This window comes from Capsella rubella, unplaced genomic scaffold, assembly GCF_000375325.1.
Source record: "Capsella rubella cultivar Monte Gargano unplaced genomic scaffold, Caprub1_0 scaffold_6, whole genome shotgun sequence".
Classification (NCBI taxonomy): Eukaryota; Viridiplantae; Streptophyta; class Magnoliopsida; order Brassicales; family Brassicaceae; genus Capsella; species Capsella rubella.
In genome coordinates, this window is record NW_006238918.1 from 6,506,907 (window position 1) to 6,531,782 (window position 24,876).

The following is a 24,876-nucleotide window of genomic DNA, read 5'->3' on the forward strand; positions in this document are numbered from 1 at the left end:
CCAGTATTAACCAATAGTAAGGCGTATAGGATGATTATATGTAGCTTAATCCAACAATTAACCAATCGTAACGCTTCCACGGAGGATAATGTTACTCTCATCTAGTTGTTTGATAAAGGAGAAAACAGAAGAGAGACAGTAAAAAATACAATAAGCCAAAAAAAAAGGGGTAAGAAAAATTCAAAGCGAGGTTCTCGGGAACCAATCTGGAAGGAGAGGGAGAGGGTGCAGAGAAGGAGGAGAGAGAAGAGTTAGCGAAGACGATGGCGATGTTAGAGATGAACATTATTGGGCTATTCATGGTTCTTATGTTGCTTCTCATCTCCCTCATCATCCTTTTCGCCTGCAAGCCATGGCGCTACCTTTCTCGTTTCCGATCCTCTCGTTTTTCTTCTACCTTCAAGGTACCTTCCTCCCCCACCCCCACCACTATTCGAATCTCCTGAGTCTTCGTTCCGAGGCCTTTGTTTGATTTGATTTGATGAGGTGTGGCTGGTGGTGGGGATTCTCTTTGCGAAATGATCAAATTGATAACGCTTTTTGATCACCAGTGACAAGTGTTACGTCGTTGAATCATGATTCCTTTCGCGGGTATTTAGGTTTTTTTTTAATCAATTGGGTAGCTTATGTGATTGATTGTGTGTCGACGCGGGGCGGTGAGAATGTGTTTTGGTTTCTGAACAATCTGATTTTGACTTTTGGAAATGAGAATGTGTTGTTCATTTGAGTTTTCACCGGTGGTGGAACAAAGTTCCGTTCGCAGATCACGGTTTGATAGTTTTGTCTTGTGTTGTAATGAGTGTGTATATCTACTTTTCTTTGCCTGCTCACCAAAAAACCGTTTGTTTTTAAAAGCCTTAATTGGGCAATTCCGAGTACTTTTGTGCTTTATGTTTTCTTCTTCTTCTTCTTCTTCTCTAGCTGTAGTTGGAGCCTTACTATCATAACTGGTGGTTTTGTTTTCATTTATATGCAATTTCTGCATTACTTGGATATCATACTAGAATTGTATGACAACTAAATCCGGCATTTATTACAATCTTCGTACAGGGAAATCTTTTCTCTGCTGAATTGAGTTTCTCATGTGTTGTAGCCCTAATACTTTCACCACCATTCTCTGCAGGTGGGGGATTTGCAAAGACCCCTTATATCTGATGATAGAAATCTGATCCAAGGCCAAACCAGTGACGTTACAAGGGAATATGATTTAGAGGGAGCTTGCTACCAGAATGACGGCCTTTTGCATTCATCTCTGACCGAGGGACGGGTTTACAAACAAAGGCTTCCTTCTTCATCTCCCCATTTCACCCAAGGTAACTCTTTCCTCTTTCCTCCACTTCTATCCACCTCTGGTGAAGAAGTTTGGATATGGACATGATCCAGTTTTTGTCAGAAACACCTTTTTTGCGTTGTGAACTCTATGCATCACTCATTCTTCACCTTACCGATCTGCCCTAAATTATGTAGGTGAAAGCTTTGTTCTAGATGTAATTTCTGAACCTTCTGACAATGCTTTGGTGGGCCAAACGCTAAAACCTCCAGCTGAAAAAGGTACCTTGGCAGAAGTGCAAACGTATGACTCGCAGGATAACATAAGTCAATATCTGCAAAATGATCTGGAAAAGGACAGACGTACTGATCTTTTTCCGAAACTCATCAAAGATCAAAGTAATTTCCTTTTCTTTTGCTTTCCTAGGGTGTGTAATACAACTCCATTCCATTTCTTCAATTAGTCGTGCAGACATATATCATATTTGTATTAAAAGTGCAGGAAGTTGGCTGTTCCTGGAGGTCATTGCGGGTCCTGCCATTGGGCTTCAACATGCTGTGCACTCCACAAGTACCTCCAAGCTGCCAGTGAAACTTGGAAGGATTTCTCCAGCTGATTTGGTTTTGGAGGATTCAGAAGTTTCAGGGAAACATGCACAAATAACTTGGAACTCTACTGTAAGGAGCTATAGAGTTTTACTTCGAATTTTGCATGTCACTTTTTACACTGCGTCACACCTGCCTTGATTTGATTTCAGAAATTGAAATGGGAACTGGTGGATATGGGTAGCCTAAATGGAACTCTCGTAAACTCGCAGTCAGTAAGTCATCACGATTTAGGCAACCGGAAGTGGGGTAACCCTGTCGAGCTTGCAAGTGAAGATATAATAACTATGGGAACAACTACAAAGGTCCATGTAAGTCGATTTGAGTGGTTAAAGTTTCTTGCTGATTCTTTGTTTTACTTATTGGTTTTCATGCTATTTCTTTTCTTCTTCTTTGAAAGGTCCGTATCTCGTCTCAGAATGAGTTTCAGATACCATTTAAAATTGGTGTGGCCTCAGATCCCATGGCTATACGTCGAGGAGGCAGGAAACTTCCTATGGAAGATGTCATTCATTACAAGTGGCCGCTTCCTGGAGTGAATAAGGTAACCTTGATTTGTGATTTTGAGTTGTTTATGTGATGATGGGCTTCACTGTTTATGCTAACATAATTCTAAATGTAAATGGTTCCAGTTTGGGCTGTTTTGTGTTTGTGATGGACATGGGGGAGTAGGGGCTGCTCAAACCGCAATCAAGTGAGTCATATTATTATAATTTAGATCTACGCTATTTACTACTCTTTTCTAAAATCCTCCTCGATATTTCTTATTGCGGGTTTCCTTTTAATGCTTAACCTACCAAAGATATTCTAACCTGAAGAAGGCTGTGGTTGGTTATGTTTAAACTGCCGCCTTTCTGAGTTTGTCTATTGATTTTGCTTCATTCAATAATCAGATTTTGATGGCGTTTAAATTTTTAGCTGCATGTGATTAGCCATGCAAATACGTTACAGTTATGGCAGGCGTGGTTGCAGTCGGGAACAACTATCGTTGTTGAAACCTGTTCTGTTGATTTTTGTTTTGGGCTAGTTATTATATGTTAGGAGCCTTCACTAACAACTGGAGCATCTTTGATTTGAATTTTTGTCTCAAACAACATCAATTATATACTTGAATATTTAAGCTAATTTAACTTATTCTCCAGAATTATTCCTGAGGTTCTGGCGAATATTTTATCAGACACACTGAGGAAGGAGAAAGTGTTATCACAAATGGATGCTTCGGACGTCCTTAGGGACGTGCTTGCTAAAACAGAAGCTCGCATGGATGATCACCAATATGAGGTTCTGCAGTTTATCATTTTCTTTCCTTTTCCTTTAATTGCATGTTAGTCTTTACACTTGCTGATGATTAGCTGGACTATTTTTTATTCAGTCATACTTAATGAAATAGTCCATCGATGCAGGGTTGCACAGCTACTGTTCTCTTGGTTTGGAAAGACGGTAAAGGAAATTTCTTCGCACAATGTGCCAATCTTGGGGATTCAGCATGTGTTATCCAGTACGTTGAAAGATTATATTGCTATCTTAAGATTCTTAGTTGTGGAACTTGCATTAACCTGAGTATAAACTTGTAGCAGCATTTCTTGGTGTAGAAAGAGGGATGGGGCTTGATTACTCAGATTAGAAACAAGAATCTTGCGTGTTAAAGCGTGAGTGAGTGTGGTCTTCACATAATGAAAACCTCTTGTTTTGGAAACAGTAGATCATGTATAATCTAGGGTGTATGGTAGAGTAAATAGACACTAATAGATGGGATTTATGCTTTCCATTGTTTCACATCTTAGTAGAAATTTTGTTGAATTAGAGAAGCCTATCTGAATATCATTTTTTTGTTTTGCGGAAATAGAAAGAGAGTTTATCTTTACATTTTCCTTAATACTGATCTTAATAATCACAATAGCAGATAGTTGCTTTGCCCTCATGAATAAATGGTCTCGGCCAAATAATAGTAAATTCGAGCTTTTTAATTGATTGCGATTTGTTTTGCATTTGGCAGTCTTGATGGCAGATATATACAAATGACTGAAGATCATCGAGTGATTAGCCTGTCCGAGAGAAAAAGATTCCAAGAGGCAGGACTATCATTGAGAGATGGAGAGACTCGAATCTTCGGTAATAGCTCAATGAATTAAGCACGCTCTGGTAATTCCACCTTCATTGTAACAAAATAACCAAGTCTGATTTGATAATTTTGTTTTTCAGGTATAAACCTTGCAAGGATGCTTGGAGACAAATTTCCAAAGGAGCAAGACAGCCGTTTCAGTGCAGAGCCATACATAAGCCAGCCTTTGCGTATCGATCCATCTAGTAAAGATGTGTTTGCTCTATTGGCTAGGTAAAATACATAAAAACATACTAAGTTTGTCCCTTGTTCTCATTCTGTGTTGCTAATTCTAACAACCGATAAAAACAATTCTGTAGTGATGGGTTATGGGATGTGGTAAGTCCGAAGAAAGCTGTGCAGCTGGTGCTTCAGGTAAAGATATTTTGAATCATCAAGACATTTGCTAGTATGTCATAGAACCTGGATCTAATGAAGTGTTTGTGTAAAAAAACGAATGTAACAGATGAAAGAGAAAGAGAAAGAGAGAGGGGCAGAGAACATTGCAGAGAAGATAGCAAACGGTCTGCTGAATGAAGCAAGAGCGATGCGTACAAAGGACAACACCTCCATTCTTTACTTAGATTTCGATACTTCCCTGTAGTGTTAGGAAGACCTCAATGTAATGTATTTGGGAAGTGTCTTTAATTTGTGTACAATCTTTTGATTTACATTTGTTAGTATTCCTAGGCTATATGAGAGAAAAGAAAAAAACCTCAGTTGCAGAGAGAGCTTTAGAATGGGGAGGGGGGGTTATTAGCAAGCGATGTCCGTTTCGTCTATTGCTTATATAGTATTAAGAATATTTTTATTAAAGTTTTGTCTTATAACTAATTTTATCATTTTGAAATGTGTATGATAAGAAAGAAGAAGTGATCTTTATTATCTGAATTGGTTGGTTACACTGTTCTGAGAAGAAGAGCTCTAGAACATCTCTGAAGATCAGTACTCTCTCTCTCCCTCTCTCTAAGCAACACGTACGCTGCTTTTACAACTCACGACAATGCATAAAGAAACTGAAAATGACAAATCACTAAGTATATACAGTAGCTCAGTCACGTGCTCCTTCTTCTTCACTCTTTAGTCACATGTGACTAACCAGCCTCTACTGTCACCAGCCTCTAAAGCTAGTCTAGTATGTGAACCACTGCATTCAGGCGTGCAGGAAACAAAAGTTATCAAACAAACACTGTTCTTCTGTAATTACCAAACAGACACGGTTGCTCGTAATTGCATATCTATATGATGTAGCGGTAAAACTTCGAAATCTTTTCTTACGAGAGAAATAAGTATGTTTGACTGACGTATATGGGATAAAACCAAATAGTAAAACATAAGTCAAAGAATTTTGAAGATATTTTGGGATTCCTTAAGTCTAAATATCTGACTAGTACCTAAAATGGCAGATATGAATTTGAAACTGAAAAAAAGAAGGAAACGAAGCGAGCCTAAAAGAAGGAGTAGTTCGCGCGTCCACACTAAAAGCATGTGTCCCTACAACACCAGATCCAACCCTACTCATTTATGAAAACGTCATTATATGCCCCCCTCAACGGTTAACCAAACCCCACACTTGTTCATCTTAATTCTTCCCCCAACCACAAAAAGATTTTTATTTGGGAGAAAACAAAAAAAAAATGGGTCTGCATCCAATCTCCGACGCCAACGAACACAATCCCTTCGGATCTCTCACCGCCGACGAGTTCTACGCCAAGCATTCCGTTAGCCACTCCTCCGCATTCATCAACAACCCCCGTGGTCTCAAGCTCTTCACTCAATGGTGGTCTCCACTCCCTCCAACTAAACCAATCGGTATCATCGCCGTCGTTCACGGCTTCACAGGAGAATCCAGCTGGTTTCTTCAGCTCACATCAATCCTTTTCGCTAAATCCGGTTTTATCACCTGTGCGATTGATCACCAAGGACATGGATTCTCGGATGGACTCATCGCTCATATCCCTGACATCAATCCCGTCGTCGATGACTGTATCTCCTTCTTTGATGACTTCCGTAACCGTCAGACTCCGTCAGATCTGCCGTGTTTTCTCTACTCCGAGTCCTTAGGCGGCGCGATTGCTCTCTACATCTCGCTTCGTCAGAGAGGTGTTTGGGATGGGCTTATCCTCAACGGAGCTATGTGTGGAATCAGCGATAAGTTCAAACCGCCGTGGCCGTTGGAGCATTTGCTCTTCGTCGTCGCCAATCTCATCCCTACCTGGCGCGTTATCCCCACACGCGGCTCGATACCTGAGGTTTCGTTCAAGGAGCCCTGGAAGAGGAAGCTTGCGATGGCTAGCCCTAGGAGGACGGTGGCGAGACCACGCGCCGCCACGGCTTATGAGCTCATCCGTGTCTGTAAGGATCTGCAGGAGAGGTTCGAGGAGGTGGAGGTCCCGCTTCTGATCGTGCACGGCGATGGCGATGTTATCTGCGACGTGGCGTGCGTGGAGGAGCTTCATCGGAGAGCGATTAGCGAGGATAAGACGATCAAGATCTACCCTGAGTTGTGGCATCAGATGATTGGGGAATCGGAGGAGAACGTCGATCTGGTTTACGGTGACATGCTAAATTGGCTCAAGACCCGAGCAGAAAGCGCCGCTGAGAGGAAGGCACGCGCCGGCGGAGTTTAGAGTCCTTTTGACTCATTGGGTGTTGTGTTTGTTGTCGTCCAATAGGGCAGAGCCATCTGGCTAGCGAGTAATTTTATGGTTCACTGTTTCGTAGCGCATGGTTTACAGTTAAACCAACCAATCCCTTTGGCTTTGGCCTTTGGGTATCAATAAATATGGAATATGAAAATTATTGACATAAAAAACAAACCAAATATTTGCAAATATCAAGTTTCTCACTCTCTCTCTCTCTCAGTTTGAGAAAACAATAGAATTATCGTCAAACATCTGAGACTAATACCATAGATTAAAAAGGCAAGACGAGAGATAAGGGATGATGGGATGTTCGAACTCGCGAACTGATTGGTTCACAGAAAAAGTACAAATGTAAAGTTTGGGTACTTACGTTCATGTCAAGAGAACGTAAAATAGGCCCAAGTTAAGTAGGGTAATCGAGGCCCATGAGTCTGTAAAAACCCAAAACCACATAAACCCTGCGAAATTGGCCGCGGTTGCTGCAGTCGCCGGCGGCAGAAATGGGGAAGAAGAACAAGAGAAGTCAAGACGAGCCTGAGCTCGAACCGGAGCCCGAGCTTACAAAAATAGTCGAGGAAGACTCTAAAAAGAAGAAGAAGAAGAAGAAAAGCCATGGAGACCCGGAGCAAAAGATGAGTCTCGACGGAGACGCGAAGAAGGAGAAAAAGAAGAAGAAGAAAAGCCAAGAGGAGGAGGAGCCAAAGCTTGAGCTGGAGCAATCGAAAATTCAAGAAGAGGAGAAGCCAAATGTAGAAGACGGCAGAGCTACTGTCAGCATAGCCATAGCTGGTTCAATCATCCACAACACTCAATCACTCGAGCTCGCCACACGTGTACTCTCTCACTCCCTTCACTACTCTGCTTTGGCTTCCCGGAGGATTTTCAAGTCTCCTCTTTTCCATTTCCAATTTAGCAATTTAAAACATCTCTTATTTCTCTAACATTTCTCAGCTCGCCGGCCAAATCGCTCGTGCAGCCACAATTTTCCGAATCGACGAGGTATGTATTCTACCTCTTCTATCCTCACAGAGCTCTGTAAACTTTCTCGGGTTGCATCAAAATTACTCAATTGGGATGTCATATGCAATAGATTGTGCTAAATTCAACAGCTCTTTTGGCTTGTTTTAATCAGATTGTAGTGTTCGACAATAAGAGCAGCTCAGAAATCGAACATGCTGCTATGAATTCTTCTGATAACAATGAAAGTGGTGCCTCCTTTCTAGTTCGTATCTTGAAGTATTTAGAGACACCACAGTATTTGAGGAAATCTCTTTTCCCCAAGCAGAATGATCTTAGATATGTGGTGTGTACTGTCTTTTCTTAAGTCCTTTCTCTTCAACTTTCTCACTTTTGTATTCCATCTTTCTTTTCTAGTGTCTTGTGACTAGATTTTGCTTTGCTTTGTCTGATCTATGTAAAGGGTATGTTGCCACCTCTTGATGCTCCTCACCATCTGCGTAAGCACGAGTGGGAACAATACCGTGAAGGTAACACCATACTTTCATCTCTAGTTATTAAATCTTTAGTGACACCTTAGAAATACGAAATCTTACAAAAAAACTGGTGTGTAGTATGAGTCAAGCTATCACCTTTCTTTGTTGTAGAAAAGCTGCTATATTTTCACTTTTTTTTTTGAAATGATAACCTTATAGGTGTGACGCTGAGTGAAAAGGCTCCAAACTCTGAGGGTACGATGGTTGATGTGGGTTTAAGCAAGGTATTTTAAGTTGGGATATCTCAAATCCTCATTGCACTCAGCCGGGTCTTCTTTTAACCCTGTGTTTTACATATTGTTTTGCATGTGATTGACCTTTATTTGATGTTCGTGATGCAGAGTGTTGTTGTCGATAAAGTGCTTAGTCCAGGAGTTAGAGTCACAGTAGCCATGGGAACCAACCACGATTTAGGTATGATAATCTCTATTATCTTTCATTATTCACCTGTCTTCAATCTTTAAATTTCGATTTAGATAATTTATTGACCTTGTTTCTCAAATCATCATTGCACTCAGAAACTGTCCCCTAAAGAAATTTAGACGTTGAAATAATGCCTACCTATATCTACTTGTTGAGTTAGCATATATATTGAATTTGGTTCATCTAGATTTGGTACGCCAGATTGTTGAGCCCTCTAAGCCAAGGGAAGAAGCAGGAATGTATTGGGGATACAAAGTACGATATGCATCACAATTAAGTTCCGTATTCAAGGAATGCCCTTTCCAGGTAATAATAATGATACTCTCTGCTCCTCATCCTTCTAGGAAATTAAATCATATTTTCCTGCATAACCTTATTTCCTAATACCAAGAGCAGGGTGGTTATGATTATTTGATTGGTACCTCGGAGCACGGCCTGGTAATTAGTTCATCAGAGCTGAAAATACCGACATTTAGGTGATTCTCATTTCCCTCTAACATGATATAAGTTTTGTGTCTAAAGACATTTCTAGCAGTTTGAATTTGAGAGGCTGACATAGCTGGTTTTGGCATGAAATTATAGACATCTATTGATTGCATTTGGTGGACTTGCTGGGCTCGAAGAAAGTATTGAAGATGATAATCAGTATAAGGTAACTTGATATATAGCTCTTTATCTCTCACAGATCTAAGGTATTGTGTGTTTAATATGGACATTAAGAGTATTGTGTGTTTAATATGAACATTAAGAAAAAGACTTGATGATTGCAGGGGAAAAACGTTCGAGATGTGTTTAATATATACTTGAATACTTGCCCACATCAAGGAAGCCGAACCATTAGAGCAGAGGTAATGGAAGAGTTTTTCTTATGAGCTGTGTTTATGTGAAATGGGTATAGACTATTATATGTTCCAAGATAATTGAGCTGAGGACATAGTGCAATTGAATGTGCAGGAAGCAATGTTTATTTCCCTTCAGTACTTCCAGGAACCTATCAGCAGGGCAGTGAGAAGAGTTTAAGGTTTGAAAAAAGAGTCAAAGAAGCTATTGTTCTCATAGAATTGAGTTCTTTTCTATTTGAAGAAGAGTGGTGGGTGTAATGTAACTGATGTTTTACAAATTTGAACCAAGTTTATTCTTGTACTATCTCAATTTTGGGTTATTGAAATACTCATCCAATAGTGAGTGGCACTCTAAAATGTATGTACCCAACTGTACCATACATGAAATTAAAATTCTAGTATTGTCAAACCGTTGTTGCGGTTAGTTGCAACTTTTTCATAAAGAGTCTGTGATAAATAAAACGTTATTTACCTAAAAAAAAGTGGGCCATGTAAACAAAAAATAAAATTTGAGTATTAAAGCCCGGCCCAAAAAGGAGAAGGGTAAAATTGTAAAAGCGACAAGATTTTGACCCTAAGAGACCGGTGCGCGTGAGCGATTAAATGAATTGTATGAATCGTTCGTGGTTCAGTTCTCCGTCTCGTTTATCTCTTTTGGTGCTAAAATTCTCAGCAGGGAGAGAGAGAGAGAGGTAGAACTCAAGAGAGAGCCAACAAACAACAACAAAAAAAAAAAACAGAAAAATTTAAAAAAAAATCAAAATTGAAACCGAATAGAGGAGAAGTTCCCGCGCCATGGTGAAGCAGCTACAACAGCAGGACGATCCCGTGGAGAAGACCAAGTCTCTGATCTCTGCTCTCAACTACGTTTCTCGCGACCTTCTCTTGCCTTCTCACCTTTACGATTCCGTTTCCTCCATCTACCATGCCTCCCTCTCCGATCCCTCTCCTCCGCCTCCTCCTGTAAGCTGTCTCTTCTTCTCGATTGTTTCGTGTTCAGATTCGTTACGGATCGAATTTACTGGTTATCTTGAGTTTGAGTGTATGTATATTGGTCTTGATTCGGTAGATTTTGCAATAATTTGTGCTTTGGGTTAATGTTCAGAGAATTTGTACCTCTCTAATTGGTGTTTGTGATTGTATTATTAGAACAATTCTTTTACTCCCAGAGGTAATGGTGGTGATTTGATGAGTGAGTTCGAAGATGCACTTTTGGAGCAGCGACGAAAGTGTGAATCAGGCTCTCGACTGGCTGAATTAAAGGAAACTCGGTATAAGAGTCGTATCCAGAATCGATTATCTCAACTTGAAGGTGGATTGCTGTTTTTTGCCTTGCTAGTTTTCTGCAAACTCTCTGAATATTTGGTTTCTGGACTAGCCTAGTATCCTGTGAGAGGAATGCTCACTATTGTGTTTTGAATTTAGGATTACCTTCCACTAGAGGTGAAGATTTGCAGGAAAAATGCTTACTTGAGCTTTATGGCCTTAAGGTATGTTTGACACTAGATTGATCTTTTTCTATTAATTGACACTGTTTTTAAAATATGATTTGCTTTACACTGACACTGTGTTTTGCTGTATGGCAGCTACGAGAACTACAATGCAAGGTTAGGTCGGAGGTGGGCGCTGAGTACTGGCTGCGTTTGAATTGTGCACATCCTGAAAGCCAACTATATGACTGGGGCATGATGCGGTTGCCTCGCCGAATGTATGGGGTTGGAGACCCTTTTGCTATGGAAGCTGATGATCAGTTCAGAAACAAGCGTGATGCCGAGGTCATTTGCTTTCCTTACAACTATCTACTTCTTCCTCCCTGATTTTCTAATTTTTACCCATTATGATGAATTTTTTCTTAGAATGAAAAGTCTGATGACGTTCTGAAATGATAGGAATAAGTCCCTTTTTAGAAGAAAAACTAGACTAGGAGTTGTGGATATATCTTACTAGGTTCTTCTTTTGTTTAGAGAGACAATTTTAATAGAAGTTTCTTTAAATTGTATACAAATTCTAGTTGCGATATGTTTTTTGCTGATACGTTCAAACTCTTTGTTCAGAGGTTACTGCGGTTAGAAGAAGAGGAAAAGAATCTGATTGAAACGACACAAAGGAAATTCTTTGCAGAAGTACTCAACGCTGTTCGTGAATTCCAGTTGCAAATTCAGGCGTCTCAGAGACGGTGTAAGCAAAGAAATGATTTTGTCCAGGTATGATATCCCTGCCATTCTGTTTATCATTACTCACTTTTCTTGCCATAGAACCCAGGACATAATTTAACTATATATCCTTCAATATCATAATTATACTAAATTTTACAAAAAGTAATCACTGCCATTTATCTAACAGGGCTGGCATGGAAAACAAAAGCTACGTGCTACCCGAGCAGAAAAACTGCGGATAATGGCGCTTAAATCTGATGATCAAGAGGAATACATGAAACTAGCAAAGGAGAGTAAGAACGAAAAACTAACCCTTTTTCTAGAGGAGACAAACAAAATCTTTGTTAGTTTGGGAGCTGCAGTCCAGCGTCAGAAAGATGCCAAACTTTCAGAAGGCATTAAACTACTGAAAGGCTCAGAATCCGACTTATCTGAAATTGATGCTCCCGAGGATGTGCTTCCTGACCAAGATATTGAGATCATCGAGTCTGACAATAATGATGATTCTAATGACTTACTAGAAGGCGAGAGGCAGTATAACTTGGCTATCCATACAATACAAGAGAAGGTAATTATAACTATCTTTTTCTATTTAATAGGACTATGGTTAAGTTTTTTTTAATTCAGCTATCAATGCTTTCTTTAACAGGTGACGAAGCAGCCATCGCTTCTACAAGGTGGGGAACTAAGATCCTACCAATTAGAAGGGCTTCAATGGATGGTCTCTCTATACAACAACGACTATAATGGAATTTTAGCTGATGAAATGGGTTTAGGAAAGACTATCCAAACAATTGCACTGATTGCGTATCTTCTTGAGAGTAAAGATGTGCATGGGCCTCATCTAATAGTGGCTCCAAAAGCTGTGCTACCAAACTGGGAAAATGAGTTTGCAACATGGGCACCCAGGTATGTTCCAGAGAATCTTTTATTTTCCCTTAATTGCATTGATATGGATGTGTGAATGACATATGCTTTATTTTTGTCCATTTGACAGCATTTCCGCTTTTCTGTATGATGGATCGAAAGAGAAAAGAATTGAAATACGAGCAAGAATATCAGGAGGAAAATTTAACGTGTTGATAACCCACTACGATCTTATCATGAGAGATAAAGCATTCTTGAAGAAAATTAACTGGAATTACATGATTGTTGATGAAGGACATCGGCTGAAGAACCATGAATGTGCTCTCGCAAAGACTCTAGGAACAGGGTATGTTTCTGTATGATTCTCTGGTCTTTGATGTATTCTATCTAGCATTTTAAGGAAAAATTTGAGACATGCCTTCTTATGCATTAGCTTGATGTAGTCCGAAGTGAATGGTGTTAACTGGTTGCTACTCTGATTTACCTCGTAAGTATGCTGTCACAGAGGAAATTTGAATACATTTTGCTTACACTGATTTGTCCTGGATGCAGCTATAATATTAAGCGCAGGCTTCTATTAACTGGGACGCCCATACAGAACAGTCTGCAAGAACTATGGTCGCTGCTTAATTTTCTTCTTCCTCACATCTTTAACTCGATTCAGAATTTCGAAGAATGGTTTAATACTCCTTTCGCAGAACGTGGTACTGCTAGTCTTACAGATGAAGAGGAGCTGTTGATTATTAATCGTCTGCATCATGTGGGTTTATTATACACTTTTCTTTGCTTTATTTTTGTAATAGCAAATTCGCTATGCAAAATACTCAATGTTAATATCACTTTCAGGTCATAAGGCCGTTTCTACTGAGAAGGAAAAAAAGTGAAGTTGAGAAATTCCTTCCCGGAAAGACACAAGTCATACTGAAGTGTGATATGTCGGCTTGGCAAAAATTGTATTACAAACAAGTTACAGATGTAGGCAGGGTTGGTCTTAACTCTGGTTTGTAGCTAAACTTTTAACTTCCACTCTCTCCAATATCTTTTCATCTTTCAGTAAAGAACATATATCAGGAAGTTAAATTGCTAATGAGGTCCTTTTTTGCAGGCAACGGGAAATCAAAGAGTCTACAGAATCTGACAATGCAATTAAGAAAGTGTTGTAACCATCCGTACCTATTCGTTGGAGGAGATTATAATATGTGGAAGAAGCCTGAGATTGTGAGAGCTTCAGGAAAATTCGAGCTACTTGATCGCCTCCTTCCAAAACTGAAGAAGGCTGGACACAGAATTCTTCTCTTCTCCCAAATGACTCGTCTCATCGACCTTCTCGAAATTTACTTGACACTCAATGACTACATGTACCTCAGACTCGACGGTACTACAAAGACAGACCAAAGAGGAGCTTTACTGAAGCAATTCAATGAACCGGACTCTCCCTACTTCATGTTTCTTCTGAGCACACGTGCCGGTGGCCTTGGTTTGAACTTACAAACTGCAGACACTATTATTATATTTGACAGTGATTGGAATCCACAAATGGACCAGCAGGCAGAGGATCGTGCCCATCGGATAGGGCAGAAAAAGGAAGTGAGAGTGTTTGTGTTGGTTAGCATTGGCTCCATTGAAGAAGTAATATTGGAGCGTGCAAAGCAAAAGATGGGCATCGATGCCAAAGTCATACAAGCAGGGCTCTTCAACACAACTTCTACTGGTAAAAGGAATTAAACACACACATATTCTTATCTACTACAAAACTTGATATCGTGCTAAATGCTTATCTCTTGAATCATCAACAGCTCAAGACAGGAGAGAGATGCTGGAACAGATCATGAGCAAAGGAACGAGCTCACTGGGGGAAGATGTGCCAAGTGAGAGAGAGATTAACCGGCTGGCAGCTCGAACCGAGGATGAGTTTTGGATGTTTGAACAGATGGACGAGGAAAGACGCAAAAAAGAGAACTATAATACACGTCTCATGGAAGAGAAGGAAGTTCCCGAGTGGGCTTACACTTCAGAGACTCAAGAAGACAAGACTAACGATTCGAAAAACCATTTTGGTAGTGTAACGGGTAAACGGAAACGAAAAGAAGCAGTGTACAGCGACTCTTTAAGCGAGTTGCAGTGGATGAAAGCGATGGAGAGTGAAGAAGAAGATACTTCGAAAGTATCTAAGAGACGAAAGAAAAGGGAAACAAAGACACCAATGAGTAATGGGGCAAAGGTAGAAGCAGAGTCGAGCGGAAGCGAAGAGGGAAAAGAAGAAGAAAGAAAGGAGGAGAGTGGGAAAGAGAGTGAAGAAGAAAATGAGAAGAAGCCATTATTCAGTTGGAAAACTTATAAGAAGAAAAGGACAAGATTTATCTAGCTGTTAAAAGTAGCTCAAACGCAACTAAACCCAAACTGAAGAGAATAATGAATGTTTCTTTCTACGCTTATTAGGCAATAAGCCAATTTTCTGATAATTCTGTCTGTGTCTGTATTTTTCTTTTATTCAAACCTTTGGCATAAATATGTAGAGCTTTTCTATAGAATTCAGAGCTTAAATAGATGAGATGGGGAAATTGGTAGAGCGATATTGTGTATGCAATTCCATGACATGACCTCATGTTTATGGGTGTATTATTTGTATGTTTTACAGTACTTCCATTGAGTTTCTTGGGTGAGGTACTTAATAATCCACTATTGATATAATGTAGTTATATAATTAATTTTATATTTCAAAAAGAATTGAACCACTTGTAAAATGAAAAATGACATTCGACTCTCTTATGAATTTCTCAATCCCTCAAATGAAAGATCTATTTCAAGGCATGTATTTAATCTAACATTTTTAATGATTTCTATTTTTTTTTTTTTTAATCATATGTTACTTCAATCTAAGATTTTTTTTTTTTTTAATGAAATCAAGTATTACTAAATTGATGATCTGAAAATTATCTTTAAAAATCTACCGTCTTTGAAAACATTTTGAAGATTGGATTACGATAGATTTTAGAGGATTTCTTTACTTACAAATACATAAATCTAAATCTCATGGTTTAAGTGGGTGATTTGGGAAAGATTTAATCATAAATTATAAGAATCCTAAAATCATATTTAAACTCATTAAAAACTCATATCCTTAAAAATAATGTAGGATTGAATACAAAGTTACAAATGGACACATCATTTCTTTTCTATCAACATCAGTTCATCACATGATATCAATTTAGATTTTTACAATACTTGGATAAAATAATAATATACTATCATTCGTGTTTTTGCAAATCAAATTAGTGTTTAGATTGCACTAAAAAGACAATAAAAAGTGTTTGCACACCATGAATTTAGATCTATAAGTAGGTGTAAAATGGAAAGGAATTTTGATCCATTAAAATAGTAAATATCATTATACGTATTTTTTCTAAATCTATTTTTATGACAATACTTTGGCAAAGTAGTATAAATAGGTAGAAAGAACACTCTACAGAACCAAACATAAACAAATAAAAAGGGGATTAACCTCATAGATGAAGAAGATGACCACCACCATGAAAATCATGTCTTTTGCTATGTTACTTGTTCTTTTGTTCTCTCTTGGTTAGTAGTCTCTCTCGATCTTTTCGGATATGTTATGCATTAAAGATTATATAAACGTTTTGTTTTGATCTTTACGTGGTATCCTTAAAAGTGAAAATAAAAAAAATCTGCGTATGCATGTTGCAGATGTAGTCGTTGAAGGATCAGATAGTTCGTTGTGCTGTAACACACATCCGAAATTTGGAGCGTGCAAAACGTACCAAGACAGAAAGAGATGCAACAATTGGTGTCGTGATGGATGTTCTAATAAGAAAGGCGGTTTTTGCAAACGTGTTGGTAGACTACAGCAATGCCATTGTTACTGTTAAAACATCCCCATCACTTATATTGGCTTATTTGTCTTGATTATGTCTTTCATTTACATTTTATATCACAAAGATTTGGTAATTGCATTGGTTTGATTATAAACGAATAGTTTCAATCTTAAGTAAACCAAACAGCTGCTCAATTTTATAGTGGCGATACATTCTCTTTTAACAAAAAGCCATCCGCAAAAATAAAACTGGCACCAAAGTCTCGATATGTTTTTGGTCTTTTGTAGCAGCCGGCTAAAGTAATCCTGGTACAAAACAATCAAAAACATTGAAAAGTACCAACCCAACATTACAGACTTAATCATCCTGATTAACTTCAAGGTTCTTCAGCTTCGATTCCAGCTCGCCATTCCCGTTACCTTCGTTCTCTTCATCTTCTTCGTCTTCCTCATCATCAGCTTCTTCTTCTCCATCAGGATCATTCTCGTCAAAAGCTCCAAGCAACTCTGGGGATTTCTTGAATATCTCTTTAACTTCTTCAATACCTTCTTCTGATATGATATTCCCATCGATGTTCAACAGCTTGAAAGCTTCTTTCTTGATAACAACATGAGCCAAGGCCTGTGCTCCGGCTCTTCTTATGTAATTGGTGCTCATATCGACGTATTGCAATTTCGAATGGTCTTCTTCCATACTCTTTGCAATCTGGACACATCCCTCGTCTTTCAGCTCATTCTCAGACAGATTCAACTTGTTTAGATGTTGTTTTACTGCTACACAGGCTGCAATCGCTGAAGCGGCTTCAACTGTTATGTCATTACCTGCCATCTCTAGAACTTCAATGGGTGAAGCAGACTCCTTGAGAGCGTTTGCTATGGCTATGGCACCTTCATCCTCTAGATTTAGATAACTCAAGTAAAGCTCAGTCAAGTGTTTGTAGCTTGAAAGAGTTTTGCTCAGAGAAAGTCCGGCTTCTGTGCCAAACATATTATCCCGCAGATCAAGTTTCTCCATATGAGTACAATGCTCAAGTGCTTCTGACAAGGCAATTCCCCCTTCTGAGTCGACTCTTGTGGAAGAACACCGGAAATTCTCCAGCAGTGGCGAACGCCTGACAACCTTTGCAATTGCGAGTGCCCCTTCATCACCCGTCATGTTATTGTGAAAATGAAGGACCCTCAAATTCTCTGTTGAAGGAATTAACTCAGACACCGCTTGTGCAGCTTCCTTAGAGATACCATCATTCATCAAATACAGCTCTTCCAAAGAGCTCTGGGATTTTAAGATTGCCCCAAATGCTCTAACACCTTTCTCACCCAATGCATTCTCTGATAAGTTGAGTGATAACAGGATACTACCTTCCAGCGCGTCCGAAAAGATATTCATAACTTCAAGAGCTTCAACCTCTGGTCGTCCAGCAACAAAGTCCGACAAGTCAACTTCCTTAAGCTGATCTTTCAGAGACGCCAAGATAGGCTCAGCGACACGAGCAGCTCCCAAGCCGAAACTCCTATTGCTAAAGCATATCTTAGTGTAAGCATTGCCAGGTTCCTTCAAGGGTTTGAGAAGCTCCTCAGCCTCCTCAGCCTCAATGAAAGCCCGTTGGCCTTTGGAGATATCGAAAAAAGTTTCGCGGGGAGAAGCAGAATCTTCAGAAACCGGTTCTCTTTTGACAACCACATTAGCAACAGGCCCTTTCTTGAGAACTTCCAAGATAAGCTTACTGCACTCTTTGGCATAAAGCTGTACAGCGGAGCCGCCATCACCATCAGGTTCCCTCTCAAACTGTTGGTTAGCAGTGGAGAAAGCAAAATCCTCGATCCTCTTAGCATTCTCCGTAGCCTGCTCAGTGGTTAAGCTACCGTACTTGTCAGTAAAAATGGTCTTGGAAGAGAGGTTGTTGGTTATCCGCTCAATGAGAGCTTCCCTTGTAGGTAAACTCGGCGGCCACAGTTTAATGGAGAAAGCATGAGGTCGGGAATCAAGTGTATCACCCATTATCACAAAATCCACAATAATAGTCTTATCTCACTGCAAAACATAAGACACACATGCTAGAGATAATCAGAGAAAAGCTCTATGATTCGTATCACACTTTCGATAATACGATTGGGAAAGAAAAAGAAAAACCATATTGAGATTGAATCTAATAATAAAAATAACAAAATGCTTTGGATAAATCTGTAAGAACAATTAATCGTAAAGAGCGGAGATCATCACAACAGTCTCCAGAAGAAGCATTTAAACGAACTACGAGGGACGAAGTATATAATCGGATCCGGAAACAAAAAAGGAAGAAAAAGCTTACCGAACCGATGAGGGTTGTCTGAATCTCAGAGGTCTGAGAGACTCTGTGGCTGCGAGAAGTGTGTGTTTAGGGTTTCACAGAGAAAGAACAAAAATAATATTTCACCGGAGCTCGCTCCCTCTTTAAATCTCCCTCCCACGATTGTACCAAAAAAAAAAAAAAAAAAAAAAAAGTCTATAGTCGTCACTGAGACTTATGTTATGTACCAAATTCGATTTATATTTTAATTTTTACCCAATCGCGCACCAAATAATCCACTTTTTTGGAAGAAAACGTAAATAAAATTGCAATCAACGTGGATACTAATAATAATAATATTTTTTAAGTCTTTGATGTTAAGACAACTCATCATCATCCTCGTGTAATCGAGATTTCAGACCATGACATGTGAAATGTGATCACTACATACATTATCTTATAATTTCAATTATAATATTATCTCAACTGTTTTAAAGATTTGAGTCTCAGCAATATTCATTTTTCTTCTTCTACTTCTAAGGCAAGCACTCGTTAGTTACCACTTAGCAATATAAGTGGTATCCCAAGGTCTTGTTTCTTCAACACAGAGGATTGGTGGAGCCTGGATTTTTGAATTGAATAATGGAAGTTTACCATAATGGTATATTTGGATACAACGTGCCCATTTCTTTTAAGACCGATTGTGATCAGAAGAGATTAATACAATGACCCAAAATGAAACATACGCACAGCAAATAACTAAAACAACTCAGGACCGGACGATAAAGACCTCTAACGGCGGCTTGCTTGCTCTTTCTCTCTCTCTATATTCCTTGTCTACTTACCTCTAGTTAAAGTCCAGTCTTCTTCTTCCACATTCTACAACCTCAAGCTTTGCAGGTTTGTAGTAGACTTTGTTAGAGCTCTACAAAAGTACTCTCTTATCTCTGGTATTGTTCGCTGCACCAGCTCGTTCTGCCTGCATTTCTCATTCACAATCTCTCAGACAAACGGCAATACACATATCTTAGGGGAGAGAAAGAGAGAGATCTTGTTTATATTACCAAGGCCTTGAACTCAGTTTATCGAAATGCTCCAGGATGAACAAGATACAAGCTTGCCTCAGCGACATCGCATGGAATGCTTCTGAGAGCTCATACATGTCTCCTATGCTTTCCAACGTTATATCCTTTCATATATACACAAAGTAACCGTGTCAGATTTCAATCAAGTATTATGCAAACCACATCACTTTCCATTGCAATATAATTCTGGCTAACCTGAGCAATTGTGTATTCACATAGTCGTTTCAGGCCCTCCAAGAGATACTGATCCGCCGCTCTTAGAAGATCTTTTGATATCTCAGTTGTTATGTCGACAGATCCAGTGTATATAAATCTGAAAAACATAATCCAAGTGAGTCAATTACATGTTTAAGAAAAGTTCTCACAGGTTTTAGGAAATCTCAATATCTCAAATGAGTCATTTTAAAGCCTGTAGAAGTTCACCATACCTCATCATTAACTCAAACACCTCCCATTTGATATTTGGAATCTCAATATCTCTAGCGTCTTTTTCCTGTGGTGTAAATGGAAAATAAACCATGACATATTTGTTTGCCCAAAAAAAAAAAAAACCATGACATATTTAGCTCTAATTTCCACACAAAAAAAACGTATTCTTCTGATAGAGAGCAGATCAGCATACACCCATTGGTCATTGTCATCATAGCTTGTAAACGACAATTCCTCCACAATAACACTATCAAAAAGACAAAAAAATTTAGTTCACTTACTCTGTAACCACCATCAAACATTGCGCGAAATGCATCTGAGGATGCCAGCAAACAAATTCTGTGTGCATAGAATGTCCTCCCTGCAGTATGATTTTTCTGTTTTACATATGGACTTTGGAGCTAAGCTAATTAGGCTTCCGCAACTTCTGGATTAATATATGATTACCTTCGACTAGAAATGTTACATCAGACAGCGTGGCATTATTTACATATTGCTCTCCGAGATAAACCTGTAACAAAAAGACATACAGAATACTGTGTTGAGATGCCCACCCCTTGCGTATCGGAGAACTGAAGCAAAAAGGAAACTCACCCTTTGTGTTGGAGAAGGAGGAGCAGCATCAACTGGAGAAAGTGCCATAGATTTATTTGCTAATTTATACAACGCTGCCGCACCATCAAGTTGCTGCTTAGTGTTTGTGGAACCAAGAAGACCGAGTAGCAACTCCAACCCTGACAAAAGACAACTTGATATTAAAAAAAATGCACAAAAAACATCCAAACTGGACGGTTCACGCAATAAAAGTTTGAATATCATTAGCTCATATAAATTAAAAAACTGTCACATGCCATTGTCATCTATGAATATGGTTCTCTGATCCTCGGGTGAACAGAGATGAGCAAGAGCAAGAGCAACTCGTCGTTGAATAGACTTCTCTGAAATGCGCATTAGGTACAACAGATGTCTGAGAACCTACAAAGGGAATATCAAAGCACAGAAATATTTAAGGTTGAATAGAGAAATTCAGAATCTCGACCAGGATAAAGCAATTTCCCTACAAATCGTCAATTGTGTATTATTTTTAGTCGCTAAAGATGGAAAAAAAAAAAAAACAAATTTAAAGACAAGTATAATTTAACTTACTCTTCCATGAATCTTCTCCTCCAATCTCTTTAGTGTTTTCGAGACACAATCTTTGGTTGCCTAAAGAATCATGGTATATTATCAACACATTAAGGTGAAGAGCAAGAAACATACAATTAAAGCTGCAGATAATTTTCAATATTTAGCCAATAAAAGGAGTATAGTGATGTAATTCTGGAAAGTAGAGGAAGGGTAACATAGCTGTACATACTTGAACAATAAACTCTCCATCCTGTAGCTTCTGGATACCTCCCACCCTGATAAAATCCGACACATTATCCTAGGCGAAGAAAAATGGATCAATAACCTATTTATTGACGTTTACCATCAAATTTTGCATACTGATTAGAGCATATACAGAAAGCAGCATACAACACACCTCATTATCGGCAAGGCCATAAAGAGCAAATGCAGCATTGTGTTGCAATGATCCATTTCTTGAATCGAGAAGCTTCAATAAAGGTCCCAAACCACCACTATGGGCAATCCCAGCTTGATTGTGGGCATCCTGTAGAAAGAGTACGCTAGAAATTAAAAGACACATTGTTTTTGTTGTTATTTAATATACTCACCCCTTTCTTTTTTACTTTCACAGTAAGAAATAACTCATCCAGACCCACGGAACTAAGCTAATTTAGCATCTATGGATTTAAAATCAAACAAATCTAGAAGTACCTAATAAGAAAACAGTTGACAACCAGGGCAACAGCAAATTATCCAGGATCACTAGGTATTATTTGAAACACTAAGAAACAAAATGATAACAGTTGTGGAATTAAATGTTTAATTGAAGTTACTATTTTTACAATGCTCAAATAACTTTCAAAACCGAACTACCAAAAGTTTAGTAACAAGAACCTGCGCCAATCTACCCAGTGCAAAGGCCGACATTTCTTTCAACTGAACATCTGGTGACTGTAGCATTTCAATCAAAGGACGGACAGCACCCCTTTGCACAATGTGCACCTGCAAAGTAATAATTTTGAGCGTAAAGTGAAAAATAAACAAAATTCACCAACAAATCAGGGGAAATGATACAATTAAAGGGAAATGAGAAAGTATATTCTACAGATCAACAGCAACAAACAACTTATCACTTTCTATGACCAAACAGAAGAAGATTTTAGGCTTTTGGGAATTGAAAAAGAGTTGAAGATAGAAAGCTGGTTTGAAATTGGTACCTTACAATCAGAATCAGTTGAGGCAAACTGCCCAAGTAATAAAGCCGCCTCTCTTTGACTTTCAGGGCAACAGGAGCTGTAAAAGACAAATTCAAGAAATCACAAGACTGAGCTTGGAGTTAACAGCTAAGCATCTTAAGAAAAGAAAAACCTCAGCAATTGAGAAGCTAGTAAGATTTACAGAATTTCAGCTCTAGTCAGACTATATCAAGTCTATGCTGAACCATGTACATCAAAATCGTAAGCGTCCACATACCTAAGAAGACCAATGACAGGTTGCAACGCCCCGGCAGCAAGAACCTCTTTTTTAATGTGTGGAGACGAGTGTACTAGATTGCCTATAACTCCAACCTAAAAAGGTAAGACTCAACTGGTTATTTCAATGTCAATCCCACGTAGATAAATAAGTAGCAAAAGAGTTGATTCCAAATACTCTTGACGAGTAAAAGATTCCTAACCGCTTCATAATGTATAGCAGCATCCTCTGATCCTAGCATTAGGATGAGCGTGGGAAGAGCATTGCACTCAACTATCTGCAATGAAAATAATCATCATGCTCCACCCAAATCTAAGTAGGAGCTTTAAGATAGATATATTTACCTGGTTCTTGTTTTCATCATTTTTAAATGCAAGGGTTCTCAGTGCTCCTGCTGCTGCTCGCTGAACCTTTGAATCAGAAAATTCAAGCAACTCCACGAGTGGTGGAATACCGCCTTCCACCCTGTTTTTGAAGAACTGGAAATTATGAAGATAGTTGTACTGATACAAATATCAAAAAGGAGGAAATCACTTAAATATGCTGACCTAACACGGGTCTTGATACTGCTGTTCTCATGAGCAAGGTTGGTGATGGCATCAGCCGCTCTTCTGATAACACTATTAACAGCTCGAGAGCTAGAACCCTCTTTGTTTCTCTTCAGCAGGTTCACTAGATGAGGTAAGGCACCTTTGTCTACTATCAGTTTCTGATACTCTGGCTGTTAAGCAGTCAATCCCAAAACACGATCACATAAACTATACATAATTCCCTCCTTTTTAAAAAAGTTCAATTACCAAAAGTTCCCTAAATTTAAACTAGATATGAAGCAACACAACATAAAAGGAAACTGCTTTTCTAGTTTCATAGAAGGAAGCACACAGTACAAGGAGATGGCCGAGAGAAATGGAGGATGAAAACCTTAATAGCAAGAAGACCAAGCGCAAAAGCGCTTCCCTTCTCAACCTCGTGTTCGAAAGGCTTCTCAGCCAAGTCCCCGTCGTTGTACGGCGGCGCTTGTAGATGCGTCATAAGAGCTGGGACAGCACCTCCGTCGACAATCAAGTTCACTAAATCCTCTGCTGAACATCACAGGTCACTAGTCATGCAACAAAATAGGAAGAAAGCGCAGAAAAAGGAGTAAGATCGGAAGCTGATCTTCACCGTTTTTAGCGAGCTCGGCAAGGACTTGAGTGGCGCGTTTAGCAGCAGCGCGATCGGATTCTTGCCAAGAGAAGGCAGAGTTTAGAACGGAAACTTGAGCAGCAACCTCGCAGAGAAGCGCCTGGGCACCGTCGGTGGTTGCGGCAGAGATCTCCCGATCTTCAGCGGCGACAGCTCCTTCCTCAAGCTTTCGCTTCTGTCCTTTACGCTCGGGGAAGCTCCGGCCTTCTCGCCTCTCCGGTTGTTGGTCCATCGTTCACAAAGTAAAAGATGATCCGAAGAAGAGGAGATCAGAGACGGAGAAGAAGCAGCAGCAGCGTTTTGAAATCAATCCAAAGCACAAAAGAGATCAGGGTTATTTTCGTCGTTTCAGTTCATCTCGAAAAAAAAAACCCCTTTATTTTCTTTATTTCTCGGATTTAAATTGTATGTAACTATGCCAAAAATAATAAATTCAAATTCGAAGTTTAGAAATAGCTTATGGTCAGTTTTCAGTACAAAAACACAATTAATAATTTACAAGTCGACAAAAAAAAAAATAGTAATTTACAAAATTATATTTAGAAAAATAATTTTTTTTTTATATATATAGATTGTGTCAATCGAAGTCATAATTCGGACGTTTGTATAAATTTTATGTAACATGTGTTTAGTGATTTTGAAATCCCTAAATTGTTTTACTTTTGATCAAGCCACATAATGTTAATTTGATTCTAAATATATAATTAAAATAAACTGAATAACTAAAAGGTTCTGAGTGTAAATCCATATATTCCTTTAGTTCTAAAACAATTATACATGGTCTAAGAACCAATTAGTAGATAACATTTTTGCTAAGTTGAGTGTGTTTACAACAAAGAAAATGAAAAGATATATCCATAGGTTGTGTGCTGTTTCATCAACCAAAAGCCCCACAAACTCAAAATTTCAATTCTTTTATAGTTTAGTTTGGGTCATTTTATTTCTTTTATATTAAGATTTATATGAAAGTAAGTATGCTAATTAAGTAGGCTTTTGGACTTTTTGGTGGTCTGCCACAAAGGAGACGTGTTTGATAGTGTGAGAAGAAAGAAGCATTTCTTTAATTTGTGAAAGAAGGAAAAAAAAAAAAAAA

General features: G+C 38.8%; 7 protein-coding genes across 8 annotated transcripts; 5 read left to right on the forward strand and 2 right to left on the reverse strand.

Annotated features, from left to right (window-relative positions):
* Positions 1-137: 137 nt before the first annotated feature.
* Positions 138-4,792, forward strand: LOC17883840 (protein phosphatase 2C 70). Its single transcript, XM_006286746.2, has 13 exons — positions 138-404; positions 1,124-1,313; positions 1,468-1,668; positions 1,772-1,947; positions 2,028-2,186; positions 2,276-2,419; positions 2,508-2,569; positions 3,018-3,156; positions 3,279-3,373; positions 3,872-3,987; positions 4,078-4,210; positions 4,297-4,351; positions 4,443-4,792. Exons 1-13 carry the CDS (start codon positions 264-266, stop codon positions 4,578-4,580), a joined length of 1,749 nt encoding a protein of 582 aa, XP_006286808.1. The 5' UTR covers positions 138-263; the 3' UTR covers positions 4,581-4,792.
* A 565-nt stretch (positions 4,793-5,357) lies between these two features.
* On the forward strand, positions 5,358-6,824 carry LOC111830035 (caffeoylshikimate esterase). The gene has a single exon (XM_023780443.1). The coding sequence runs from the start codon at positions 5,614-5,616 to the stop codon at positions 6,604-6,606; it is 993 nt and encodes a 330-aa protein (XP_023636211.1). The 5' UTR covers positions 5,358-5,613; the 3' UTR covers positions 6,607-6,824.
* A 144-nt stretch (positions 6,825-6,968) lies between these two features.
* On the forward strand, positions 6,969-9,790 carry LOC17881233 (putative methyltransferase C9orf114). Its single transcript, XM_006287831.2, has 11 exons — positions 6,969-7,454; positions 7,573-7,620; positions 7,754-7,924; positions 8,042-8,108; positions 8,274-8,338; positions 8,456-8,528; positions 8,725-8,843; positions 8,934-9,013; positions 9,120-9,189; positions 9,308-9,385; positions 9,492-9,790. The coding sequence occupies exons 1-11, from the start codon at positions 7,122-7,124 to the stop codon at positions 9,555-9,557; spliced, it is 1,170 nt and encodes a 389-aa protein (XP_006287893.2). The 5' UTR covers positions 6,969-7,121; the 3' UTR covers positions 9,558-9,790.
* Positions 9,791-10,050: 260 nt separating this feature from the next.
* Positions 10,051-14,975, forward strand: LOC17883059 (probable ATP-dependent DNA helicase CHR23). Its single transcript, XM_006286904.2, has 12 exons — positions 10,051-10,342; positions 10,529-10,691; positions 10,805-10,869; positions 10,966-11,154; positions 11,434-11,583; positions 11,723-12,103; positions 12,185-12,444; positions 12,533-12,748; positions 12,955-13,162; positions 13,249-13,402; positions 13,508-14,113; positions 14,199-14,975. The coding sequence occupies exons 1-12, from the start codon at positions 10,175-10,177 to the stop codon at positions 14,765-14,767; spliced, it is 3,129 nt and encodes a 1,042-aa protein (XP_006286966.1). The 5' UTR covers positions 10,051-10,174; the 3' UTR covers positions 14,768-14,975.
* Positions 14,976-15,920: 945 nt separating this feature from the next.
* Positions 15,921-16,321, forward strand: LOC17881196 (putative defensin-like protein 23). The gene is made up of 2 exons (XM_006286713.2): positions 15,921-15,981; positions 16,108-16,321. Exons 1-2 carry the CDS (start codon positions 15,921-15,923, stop codon positions 16,287-16,289), a joined length of 243 nt encoding a protein of 80 aa, XP_006286775.1. The 3' UTR covers positions 16,290-16,321.
* An 88-nt stretch (positions 16,322-16,409) lies between these two features.
* LOC17884304 (RAN GTPase-activating protein 2) lies at positions 16,410-18,656 on the reverse strand. The gene is made up of 2 exons (XM_006287373.2): positions 18,544-18,656; positions 16,410-18,266 (listed from the first exon to the last, which is right to left on the reverse strand). The coding sequence occupies exon 2, from the start codon at positions 18,231-18,233 to the stop codon at positions 16,593-16,595; it is 1,641 nt and encodes a 546-aa protein (XP_006287435.1). The 5' UTR covers positions 18,234-18,266; positions 18,544-18,656; the 3' UTR covers positions 16,410-16,592.
* Positions 18,657-19,113: 457 nt separating this feature from the next.
* Positions 19,114-24,086, reverse strand: LOC17881514 (ARM REPEAT PROTEIN INTERACTING WITH ABF2). 2 transcript variants are annotated; one of them, XM_006287103.2, is made up of 19 exons: positions 23,763-24,086; positions 23,520-23,677; positions 23,147-23,319; positions 22,943-23,063; positions 22,801-22,875; positions 22,599-22,693; positions 22,343-22,418; positions 22,020-22,127; positions 21,541-21,669; positions 21,373-21,441; positions 21,162-21,221; positions 20,867-20,990; positions 20,610-20,749; positions 20,463-20,526; positions 20,297-20,376; positions 20,015-20,079; positions 19,782-19,899; positions 19,566-19,690; positions 19,114-19,480 (listed from the first exon to the last, which is right to left on the reverse strand). In XM_006287103.2, exons 1-19 carry the CDS (start codon positions 24,013-24,015, stop codon positions 19,381-19,383), a joined length of 2,133 nt encoding a protein of 710 aa, XP_006287165.1. In that variant the 5' UTR covers positions 24,016-24,086; the 3' UTR covers positions 19,114-19,380. The 2 variants fall into 2 exon arrangements, with proteins under 2 accessions (XP_006287165.1, XP_023636569.1); XM_023780801.1 differs by having other exon boundaries at positions 23,520-23,680.
* Positions 24,087-24,876: the final 790 nt, after the last annotated feature.